The following is a 12,638-nucleotide window of genomic DNA, read 5'->3' on the forward strand; positions in this document are numbered from 1 at the left end:
CTAAACCCCAAAGGTGCTCTGTTGGCCTGATCTGGTGACTGTCATGTTCAGTTTGAGATGATTCTGGAAACAACCATCAGAAGATGGGTACACTGATCGTAAAGGGATGGACATGGTCAGTACCATTTTGCAGGTAGGTTGTGGCATTAAAACAATGCTCTTTTGTTACTAAGGGGTCCTGCCCATGTCCAAATGCACATTTCTATGTTGTTTACACCAGATTTTGAGCCTACTATCTGAATGTTGAAGCAGAAATCAAGACCAGGGTATTTCCTTTTCCAAGTTGACTGGAGTGGCACCCTGTGTGGTGTTTAAACTTCAGTATGTGTAGTGTGCATAGTGTTAAGCTCTTCCACATACCTTGGTTGAAATGAGTAGTTATTTGAGATGCTGTTGCTTGTTTATCAGCTTGAACAAGTCTGGCCATTCTCCTCTGATGTGTGGCACGAACAAGACCAAAGTCACTTAAATCACCTTTCTTCCATCTTGAGCTGTTGCTGATTAGATATTTGCCTTAACAAGTAATATAACTTGACAACACACCCCTTCACGTTTACACTGTGTCCCTTCCTGTTTGTGGAAGCTACACATGCTGATAAAACGAGAAGTGAGAGCAGCGGAGAGGATCGTAGGTGTTTCTTTTCCCTCCCTCCAGGACACCTATTGCACCCGCTTTAGACTTTTATTTTATTTTTATCTTTATGTTGTTTTAGTGTACACTGAGGGCCGTGGGAGCATTGCAATTTAAAATTCCTGTGGATGATCTGTACACGTTTTTTTTTTTTTTTAAATAAAGCTGACTTTGACTTTGATTACAGTGAGAGCAAAACTGTGAATACAGTGATGAAAATGGTCAGTACTTTCAAGAATGGTGTGTATATAGCTTTAATATTTAGATATATTATTAACAAATCGCACAATAACAGTGGCGTTGTTCACACTAATCTCCAAAATCTTTTGCTAAATAACTAAAGAATCTATTCATGTAATGAGCTGCAGCGTCTTGTTTCAATAGTCCATGATGGAGTATTTCATTAAAATCCAAATGGTAGTGGTAAATGGACTTGCCTCATTCACAAAAGCACTTTTTCTAAACTCTTGCTATTTATCATCTGATAGAAGCATTGGAGACCTGGGGCCTGTTCTTCGTACCTCGCTAAGTAAGTTAGCTGGATTAGATTGTTGACGATTTTGCGTGATCCTGGATCGTTCGGTTCCCCGAAGCTCATCCGGGACTTGCTGTCATAGCAACAGAGCCGTAAGCGTAAACCTGCTCGGGAGCAGGTTTACTTTATGTAAACAGGATTAGATCGCGGCCACGCAGGTATGTCCGCTTCATTTATACGAAAGCAACAGCGATATTCCACCACTGTTTCACCATAAATAAATAACATCAATGTAACTAAAGATAATGCAGCACTTGATCCTTTTATTGATTTCACACAGATACATACAGGTCATTTCCTAAAAAAGGGAAATGTACTATTAACATTCTATTACATGTATGTGATTATTACAGATTTAATTCATATTTCAGAGTAGTAATTGTAAATTACTTCGTGTAATCAAGATGAGAGACCACGGCTATAAAAGCGAAGGTGGATTTGGGAAGCCTGTCGCAGCCATGTCCTGTCCGTATACGCGACCAACTCATTGCGGAAGGTGCAAGATTGATAAGGAGAGTCCTCAGAATTCAGCGTATATTGCGGGATAGACAGGATCCTTTAGCTCAGCGCGACAGTGTGCTCATTGAGAGATATCGATATTCCCGTGAGGGTATTATTTACTTAACCAACTTGTTGACGAGGGGGTGCAGGACCACCACCTGTCTTTTTTTCCTCTGCCCTTTTCTTGGTTGCTGTTATGAACAAACTAACAGAGTATTACAGGCCAGTATTACCTTGCCAAGAGACGAAAAACAATCTAAGAGATAAATATTACCATTCTGTAGAATACTCCTGTATTCCACTTTTACTTGTTCCCATGTTCTTGTGGGTCCTGTTGTGGCTCTAATGTGAAAGGGGATATAATATAACATATTATAATATAATATAATGCCATATGATATTGGACAATATAGTGTCATATGATAGATCTACCCTACCGCCTACTGGAGTTGGCCAGAGGGGCCGATGGCGCGATATGGCAGCCTGGCTACAACCGTAGCTGCCTCCACCAGTGTGTGAATGTGGGAGTGAATGAATAGTGGTATCGTAAAGCGCTTTGGGTGCCTTGGAAAGCGCTATATGAACCCAATCCATTATTATTAGTATTATTATTAAATTACCTACGAGTTTGATTTGTCAGCAACTTTCTGCCAGCCCTCTCTCCTTGCTTCTGCAGCCTTTGCAGTGTTCTCTTGCGTTTTAATTAAACTCTGAAACTCCTGAAATCCCTCACTCATGAGTTCTTGCTCTGCTGCCGGAAAATACCGAGCACGCCCCTTCGACATTTTCGCCGACCAATCAGCGGGTTGCCGATCAATGTTTCTACTATCGATGCATAGCCCCTTTTACGACACCCAGTGATGTCACATTACTGCGTCCAGCTGTACTAATCGTCAACAGCAGGCGTGTTCGGGGAACCGGATTAGCGAGCTCACGGTTAGCGCGATGGTTTGGTCTTGGATGTGTCATTTGATCTTGGATGTAGTAAGCGACGTACGAAGAACAGGCCCCAGCTTGGGGTAGCTATCATGCTCAAGGATATTTGGCATGCAGACTGGAGGGATCGCACCACCAAGCTTCAGATTAGCAGGCGACCGCTCTACCACCTGAGCTACAGCCACCACCATGCAACTATTGTGACAGGTAATGTCACTGAAGTATTCTTATGCCAGCTGTAGACCATACAAAGGATGGACATCATGAAGTAGCCATATTGGTGCTTTGAAATCAGGCATAATAGATTGAGTGGCTGAGTCTGACTATGAAAGTGTGAGACACTGCAAACTAATAGAAAACCAACATGTCGGTCACAATGTCAGCCTGCCTTAAAGAATATTTTGCACATTTTGGCTACCTGGATTTTTTAAAATGTAAATGCAGATGACAAATCTGCTTGTTAGTTGACACAAAACTGTAGATTTTAAAATGAAAAATACAAACTGCTTAAGTATAAGCTGGAGATTCAACATTTGCTCCATAGTGTAGTGGTGTACACATGTAACTAACAAGTAAAAGCTCCCAGCATTGATTCTAGGAGGATATACGGATCTCTTTGGGATTGTGTCAAAATTACGCAACGCTACCTGCCATGGTGGCCTGTTATTATTACAAGAAGTTTCTTCTTAGTTGGCCGTCCGACTGCGGTCTGGAGTGTGGGGCCTTCCTGCTGCTGCAGAGTCGGGGCGGTCTGCCTCCCCCCACTGCAGGGAAAAGTGTAACACCACCTGGGTCTGGGTGCAGTTCCCCCCTCCAGGGGCAAGGGTACCTAGACCCGGTTCGTAGAGTACGCTTGGGGAGTGTGATCGTGTGTACAGCGTCTCTTTATGTCTGTCTCCACGTTGGTTGAGTGTGGAGTAAGTGCATATGAGAGCATGAGGGTGGGAATGAATGTTTGTATCTGTGTGTGCCTGTATGTCTGTGTCTATATGTCAGGTTGGGTGTCAGGCGCCACCTCTCTGGGGACATCTCAGGCCCTCCAAGGTTTGGAGGCCTATCTCCCCCTACCACCACTTCCCCTGCCAGTGGCGGACTCCCTCAGACATCGGTGCGTTGGTGGTTCTTTGTGTCCGGGGATGGGCGTCCAGGTACACACCGGCTCACTCCTTGGCGGCCGCTTATCGGGGCCTGGAGCCTGGGGCTCGCTCGGGCCACTTCGGAGGTGGGGTGCCCCCGGCCTCTCGGCCTGGGGCTCGGTCACTCAGGCACGGCTGGCTGCCGGCGGAGCTCACGGGCGCGTCACTGCAACTCCCCCTGGCTTCTGCTCCGCGGCTGCTGAGTGAACCCTCATCTGGGACAGCTCAGCTCTTTCTGGGACAGTGGCGCAGCTGCCCCTCTGTTGGTCTTCCTTGGTCTCTTGTATTCTGGGGGCCTCTGGATGTCTGGAGTTTTGATCTCCTCCACACCTGCTTCATGCCCTGGAGGACGGGGCTGTGGGCCCCCCCCACACCCTCTAGCAGATTATTACATGAAGGAACCTTTAAAAAAAAACAAAAAAAACAAGCGCGTCCATGCTTACAGGTGTACACACGGGTGATCACACCCACAAACTACACCCTTTTTGGCTCCTACCTCAAAGCACACTGTGTTCTGTTGATCTTATGTGCTGCGCAATAATGTTTAATATTTAGTATTTACTGTCATATTCCCATATATCATTGTGATGTTGTTTATTCTATTACTCTTGTTCTCTTCTGCTTGTTTTCTTTTTTTCTTTCTCAGCAGGTGATTGATATATGCATTTTTTTTTCTCTACCCATTCTGTTGGTTTATGTTTTTTGCCCTTCTCCCCCGTCCCTCTTCTCAGCTGTTTCTCTTTCCCTCTTTCTTTCTCCCCTTCTTTCCCCCAGTCAAGTCTGTCCCGTATTCAGTAAGTGAAAATAAAATAAACAATAAAAGGTGAATCAAATGGACCATTACGGCAAGGCTGGGATGGTCAATTTGGTAAAGTAAATCCGTTGTGCATCTTTGTTTGCCTTTAGACAACAATTCTGATGGCAAAAGAGCCAAACGGGACAGGCAAAAAAAAAAAAAAAAAAAAAAAAAAGTAGTTTCTTCTTCTATAGGATGAAGATTCAACAGTTTTTCCAGTGCAAATCATAGCTAGCAGTGTTTGCTTTAATTTATTGAGTGTATTCCTTTTTCAAATGTTCATAGACAGCCACAGTTCTTAGTCTACGTCTAAACTCTGCTGGTCTGATAATAATAGAGTTTATCTTTCCACGTGATTTAAATAAGAAGAATAAGAAGAAACAGGAACAGAGAGAAAAACAAATCAAGCTACTGGCAATAGGACTGTGACAAAGTGGGTGAGAAGACCATTTGTCTACATTCTTAGTTAACATTCTTGCTTTGAGTTAACCATATTTCACATGTAATCTGCAATCCGGTTGTTCAGTGATGACGCGACGAATCCTACTTCCGGGTCTAAAGTTGTCTGCGTTTAATATGGCTTTTGTGTTGTTAACATGTTTAATGTTATGTATTTTCTTCTATTTGATCTCAAAAAGCTCCTAAAACAGTCAGTGATCACTGTTGACCTCCCTCTGCTTTTATTACTGCTAATCATTTATTTAAGCTCAGTTTTTAAAACCTTAGGATCTAACTACAGCCCAGCCCATGCAGCAGTATATGAATGACTAACCTCGTATTGTGGATGGATTATCTCAGTTGTTCTCCTGGCTGAAGTTTGGTCCTTTTACAGCATCCTGCCATGCGATTACATTTGTTTCTGACCACCAACAACACTCACGTTAACTTTTATCGAGTGGGAAAAAAAGTTAGCTTGTTTATATTATGCTAACATAGCTGTGTCGCTAGCAGTCACGTAGCACATCATTATATACCAGCTAGCCCAACTTCAGTAACCCTACAAACGTCACTGCTGTTTAGTTTTCTGTCTTCATTTATGCTGGAAGTGATAACAGAGCTGTACGTTTTAATTTGTTTCCAAAACCCCGCAGTCAGGACATGCTATATTGTATTTAGATAGAAGCTAGCGAGCTAACTCCCTGCTAACTTCTAACTCCGTTAAATGTCATAAATTCCGTTTTCATGGATGCCTGGATGTTAAACTCAATTGTTACACCTGGTAGAACAGAACGCTGATCATTTTATTAAAGATGAAAGACTTTAGACAGTTTTTCAACTCTCAGTAATGCCACAGTGATCGTTTGATATATGGACCTGCAGCGGAGTTTAGACCCAGACACGGCTAGTGATGTCAGACTGAACAACCGGATAGGCAAACATCTACTATCCCGGGTTTGTTTATGTTTTGCACTTTTACAGATTATATAATATAACATCTTGGTTTAAATCAATTCATACAAGTTTGTTAAGTTAACATGTTCTTTATTTCAACTGTTAATTTGTATTGTTTAGAACTTACCTTACCTACCTGTCTTGCAGAAACAAAAGGAGGAAATGTAGTTTTACTTCCTGCTTTATACCTTCTGGGTTCATTTGAGGTCACAGGAAGAGACCAAGTGCAGAAGGGGAAGAACTCTTATAATTTAATAAAGTTGATTTTAGAGGGTTTATGAAGAGATAGATTTATTGTTGTAATATGTATTGATTACACCAGAGTTTATGTTGCCAGTAAAGAGGAGTAGTAGAGGTTTGAATATAATCATGTTCATCTTACCTACCTACTGAATGGAATAGTCCAGAGGAGAAATTGTTTGGTTAAGTGGACTATTTAAGCAGAAGAACTCTGAAGTGTTTCAGAGGAGAAAGGTTCAGGTCAGTGTAGCTGTGTGTAGTTTGACCTTAATTTCTGTTGATTTAAGTTCAGTTATGTTTATTTGAACTGAGTTGATTATAGAGTTGAGTTTCTTATTTGTTTTTTTGTAAATATTGTTTGGGCCACAAAATGGTGAATAAATCACTTGCTACACTGGGCAGCATCAGTCTCCTGCACTTCTTTGACCGCTTAAGTCGAGTCCTACCACAAGGACGAATCACTTATAAAAACATATGCAGCACCAGTGTTGTGCACAAAATGTACTGATAATGTCCTTATTTGACATTATGGTTAAATCTATACATTAGCTTGCGTGTGACTGTGAACTCATTTAGTTTATATTGTTTTCAGTCTGAAATAGCTGCAAGTTAGAAATGATCCAGTGATTGTCAGGGTGGTGTGATGACACCAAGTTACTTTATTTCTGAAAAGTTAATAATAAGCAGGGTGAAACACTGAACTGTGTCCCCACTGTTAGGACATATGTGCTGTTAAGGTCCGTGTATCAAGAGAATGGAAACTTTGTTTCAGCAGCTGGTAAGATTTTTCCTATATTTGCGCCATAAAAGTTAATACATGTATTGTAAATATGTACATGTGGATTTTAAATATAATATTTATATATAAATGTATAAAAAAATTTACGTTTCTGTTAAAATGTTTCGTGACAAATCTGTCACATTGCACATGTCTAATTTTATGCGTAATGCGGATAATTTTCTTTTTAAATTGTATTTATTTATTTTTTACAATTTTTTTTATTTCCTGAACTCAGGGGAGTTATCTAAACCACAGTTTCAGCTGAGTCACACTACTCTCTCAGTTATTAAACCATTTCGCTGGTACAGCTAACATGACACTGAGCTCAAATTTACATGATTACAATCTATGACTGAAGTGTGATCATGAAAAGATTCAAAAAAGGTGATTATTATTGTTTTTCTGTGAACTTTCAGACACAGCTAGAAATGAAACCGTTACAGTTTATGAATCAGACAGGGTAAACTTAAGTCTAATCTAATCTTTGTTTTATTCACAACTTGTGTTTAAAAAAAATCAGTAAATCCAATTTTAAAATCTAGATTTTCTCACTCATTTAAACATGTTTGAAATCTTTGTTAATACCCATTCTCCAAAAGTTTGACTGTGACTTTAAAAATATAGGCAGCATCTTTACAGGTGATAGTAAACACATTTATAAAAGTGATTCATCGGATTTCTCTCCTTTACTTCAGACCCATGGCAACGCTCTATTCCTCATCCTTGTTTTGGGATTAGGAGGAAGCTTTCAGGTCGGCTTCCATATCACTGGACTGAGTTCTCCTTCGCCGGTGAGACACGTCGCCTTTATCATTTCTTCTCCATTCTGTCTCGATTATCTGGATCACATTTAATAACAGTTTAGATCTATCTCCACAGTACATCCAGCGCTTCATCAACAGCAGCTGGTATGACAGATACGGAGAGCCTCCACATCCGCAGACGGTCACAATGATCTGGTCTCTTATTGTTTCCATGTTTGCTGTCGGGGGACTCTTCGGTGCCATCAGTGTCAAATTTATCTCAGACTTGCTGGGAAGGTGAGTATGAAGACAGATGTTGTACCAAGCTGTATAGCCTACGGAGACCTGAAGTCATGAGCTTTCCTTCTTCAGAAAAAAGGCAATGATCTGCAACAGCTTCATTGCTGTTCTTGCAGCAGGATTCATGCTGACAAGTAAAAATGTCAACTCTTTCGAAATGATCATTGTGGCAAGATTTCTGTTTGGTTACTCAGCAGGTAAGTTGCCATATTCTACAGACTCCTTATTAATATGTTTTCACCACCTATACTCACCATGCTTGCTTTATGTGACCTGCAGGCTTGGGAATGAACACTCACTTAATATATCTTGGGGAGATTTCACCCAGAAAGATAAGAGGGATAGTGACTCTGACCTCAGCCACTTTTTTGTCACTCGGGAAAGTGTCTGGGCAGACGTTTGGGTTAAGGTAAGCACCTGAAGTTGATATGAAAAAGAAAAATGGGCTTTAACCCATTGTCAAAAGCTACTGCAGCATATTATGACAATAGATTACAAATTAAACACAACATTTCATTTTGATTTTTCAGCGAGATCCTTGGCCGCGAGGACACGTGGGACATTCTCCTTAGTGTCGCTGCACTTTTCTCCTTTGTTCAGATTGTGATGTTGCCTTTTTTTCCTGAGACGCCAAGATATTTACTCATAGAGAAAGGTGATGATAAGGCATGCAAAAAAGGTTAGTAGCTTTGCGCAGTTTATGTATCAAACACGACCCCAGATGTTTATGAAAATGTTCTACAAACACATACTAGTTAAAGATAAATGATAGTCTTGTGAAATTACAAGTCAATCAGTCCCTGCGTGTTTTGTATTTGAGCAAAGTTGCACATTTTTCAGTTCTTATCCCCTCCGTGATTTGGGATTTTCTGGTTTCAGCTCTCCAGAGTCTATGGGGCCAAGGTGACTACCAACAAGAAATGGATGAGATGTTGACTGAGCAGGCAGCCATTGAAGCAGCCCCACCAGTGAGCCTTCTGCAGCTGCTGAGAGACAGGACTGTCCGATGGCAGGTCATCACCATCTCCATCATCTACTGTTGCAACCAGCTGTCGGGCATTTCTACAGTATGAACAATACCATATAGTATTAGTATAATACCATATGATATATGATATAGGATTGCTAAATTGCAAAATGATACATTACAACAATTTTGTGACTTTTGGAGGTTCACGCACATGCATACATGACATATCTGTATAACTACAGATCAATATATCTATTGATATCTGTATATATGAGACTTCATTGTTCCTTCCATATCAAGTTTCTATCAACAGAATAGACTAAAATATAAATCAGATTTCATGCTGACTGTTTATAGCCTAATAGTGCCTCTTTTCTTCCCAGATTAGTACCTTTACTTATGACATCTTCCTGGAGGCAGGTATACCAAAGAAGAAGATCCGCTATATCACTCTCGGTCTTGGAGTGGCTGAAATTCTCACCTCGCTCACCTGTGTAAGCAAACACTCAGTCTGTGCCTGAGCTCATCTGTGTAAATGAGCATTTTAAGTGTATACATCCTTTCATTTCTACTATTAGAGACAATCTTCTTGTGACAAGTCTGTCATTATTTTCTCCCTTCCTCAATTTCAGGGTCTTCTCATTGACCTCACAGGGAGAAGACCATTGCTGTTCGGCGGTTACGGTGTCATGTCTGCTTGCTGGATTTTTGTCACTGTCACACTCAACCTGAAGGTAAACCATTACCAGTGGTGGGCAACATAATATTAATAAAAGTAAAAGCAATGTAAAGAAAGCAAAACAAAAACAGTTGATTTGTTAAAGACAACAAATGTCAGGTGTGTGAAGAGACTGAGGACCCAAGTGCAGGCAAACGGAGACGAGGGTGGATGATAACAAAAAACGAGCCTTTATGGACAGCTGAACAAAAACTACAAACAGGTGGAACAGAGAAAACTAAGCAAAACCTAAACTGGGAAAAACTATGCATAAACATATAACCTGAGGGTGGAAACCACAGGCCAGAAAAGAGAGACCAGGAAACGCGGGTAAAGCTGACGGAAGAAATACAGAAGCAACATGGAAGAAAACAAGCAGACGGACCAACAAGGGACAAAGGGAAGCACACACAATAAATACACACAAGGTAACGATGGAAATGCAAACAGGATGTTCCTTGAGTTGACTGTTGTTGTAATTTGGTGCAATATAAAAAAAATTGAATTGAATTAAATTGAATAGGAGGGAGATACAGCTGAACCTAATTAGAAGTGATGAGACAGGGAGGAAGCAAAACAGAATACACTGACATAAAACACGGACTTTCAAAGTAAAACAGGAAATACATGAACACAGAGACCTGAAACGTTGGCACAGGAAGGCACAGAGTGGGCATAACACGGAACACAGGAGAGGCACCTAAACAAAACCTAAAGACTGGAAAATCACAGATGACACCGTTTCTACTCGTCAAGATCAAGGATCAAGGAAGTTTTCTTTTCATTTGCAACACGTTTACATGAGGTGGAATGAAATTACGTACACACGGTCCCGGTTATCCATAGAAGGGAAAAGAAACAGAATAACGAAGAAACTAACAAATAGCAAGTAATGAAATAATACAATATAAGTAGAGTGCAACAACCTGAGTACCAGTATGGAGTATAAATATAGAAATATAGGTATAAACGTTTTAGCAGCAAGAGGGCATGATGACCAGCATTAATAAAGTGATGGTGTCAGTAAAGTATCAGTAGTATAACAGTTCTTGTCCATTTATGCATTGAGAAGTCTCACAGCTTCTGGAATGAAGCTGTTTCTGTCTAGTATTTTGCATTTAATGCTCCTCAGCCTCCTGCCTGAGGGGAGCAGGACAAAGAGTGTGTGTGCTTGGTGAGTGGGGTCCTTCATGATACAGGTAGGCCTCTTCCTGCATCTGGAGGTGTACATGTCTGTGACGGTTGGGACAACAACTGTCTGTGTAGCCTTCACTGGAAAGTACACTAGTAACAATATTGGCAATATGACTGAAGATGACCTGTTTCATAAAGGGGAAAATGTGTATAAGCTATCACTGCTGTGATGATAAAAGGCAGAAATATAGAAATTAATCTGATGCAAAATCAAATATATGCATTTAAAACTGTCTTTCACACAGGATTCCAGCTACTGGGTTCCATACATTACTGTGAGTTTGATGGTTGTCTTCATCATGTTCTTTTGTGGAGGACCTGGTAAGCATAAAGCACTTATACATACTGTATGTAGCGTAACGTTTTTAGTATCCAGTACATCACACCTGTAGCAGTTATGGAAAACGTGTCTATATGCAAAGATAACAAGGTCAATTCCCTGTTCTTTCTCTGATTCTCACAGGAGGAGCCACACCAACGCTCAACAGTGAGCTCTTCATTCAGTCTAATCGAATGGCATCACTCGTCCTCACAGGGCTGCAGGGGTGGTTTATGTTTGCAGTGATGGGCCTGGTCTTTCCATTCCTCATTGTACGTACGACCAAACTGAAAATAAGCAGCGCATTACACTATAACACCCACAGGGATCTATATGTTGTGCTGAAATCATGAATGACGTTTCTTTCCCAGGATGCTCTCAGCTCGTACTTATTTGTGCTGTTTGCCTCTGCCTGCATGCTGGGTAGTCTTTATACCTTCTTCCTTTTGCCTGAGACTAAAGGCAAGACCCTGCTGGAGATCTCAGAGGAGTTTAAAGCCATCACTGTCTGTGGGAAATCCTTTGCAGAAGAAACGAGAACAGAGACCAGGTTGTGATGAGGACCACGTATAGCTACAGCAAAAAACATGAGGAAAAAAACAATTTTTCTTTCAGGACAAGATTGAATGACTGTGGAAAAAAACATGCTTTGCAAATAAATGACTCACAATGACATTAAACAATGTTACAATTCCCAAAATTTGGAATCTTCCAACTTCAGTTTTTGCTTTTTAGTTGCTTCTGCTATTTTCTGTTTGTCCATAAATGGTGACTGTTGTGCAATCAGATCCTGTACGAAGTTTTTTCTTGGCCCACGTTTCTTTACAACTAACAACAACCAGTGTTGGTCAAGTTACTTGAAAAAAGTAATCAGTAACTAATTACGGATTACTTTCCCAAAAAAAGTAATCCCGTTACTTTACTGATTACTTATTTTCAAAGGTAATTAACTACTTAGTTACTTTTTAAAAACACTATTTACAACCTGAATAGGTGATAAAGCGATAGATCTTTCAGCCCAATTCTACTTTTTCTACATAATCCATCATACAAAATGTAATCAAATGGAAAAGTCCCTTTTTAAAACTTGTTTTATTAGTTTTAGTCTTTTAACTTTATGAATCAAGCAAATAGATGCAAGTAAAACACAGCACAAAATAAATAAAGTCAAAGACTAGCGGTCCTTTTGCTCTATTTTCACCTGTAAAGCAGGAGTGAGGTAGGCGGAGGTTTACCCTGGTGCAGGTGTGCCGCAGAGGTCAGTTGAAGAATCCACGAGTTTTTCTGTGAATTCCCCATTACATCGTAGCGCACTCGGTGCTTGCTTGGAAGTTTAGGGGATTTTTTTCGCTGTAAAAAAATGTTTTCTTCCCACGCACAATGCTAATGGACGCTAATGTTTTTGTCACTTTTTATGGAATCAAACTTAAAGTAAGGTCAGTACTT

At 40.6% G+C, this 12,638-nt stretch overlaps 1 protein-coding gene across 1 annotated transcript; it reads left to right on the plus strand.

The window, feature by feature from the left end:
- Nucleotides 1–2,695: 2,695 nt before the first annotated feature.
- Nucleotides 2,696–11,821, plus strand: LOC308402222 (solute carrier family 2, facilitated glucose transporter member 9-like; the record flags this gene model as incomplete). Its single annotated transcript, XM_080890910.1, has 12 exons — nucleotides 2,696–2,810; nucleotides 7,573–7,739; nucleotides 7,828–7,988; nucleotides 8,064–8,188; nucleotides 8,271–8,400; nucleotides 8,522–8,670; nucleotides 8,871–9,058; nucleotides 9,345–9,455; nucleotides 9,594–9,695; nucleotides 11,119–11,194; nucleotides 11,337–11,464; nucleotides 11,564–11,821. 12 exons carry the CDS (start codon nucleotides 2,696–2,698, stop codon nucleotides 11,747–11,749), a joined length of 1,638 nt encoding a protein of 545 aa, XP_080747036.1. The 3' UTR covers nucleotides 11,750–11,821.
- Between the last annotated feature and the right edge of the window lie 817 nt (nucleotides 11,822–12,638).

The sequence above is a fragment of the Rhamphochromis sp. 'chilingali' genome, assembly GCF_963969265.1.
Source record: "Rhamphochromis sp. 'chilingali' genome assembly, chromosome: 9".
NCBI lineage: Eukaryota > Metazoa > Chordata > Actinopteri > Cichliformes > Cichlidae > Rhamphochromis > Rhamphochromis sp. 'chilingali'.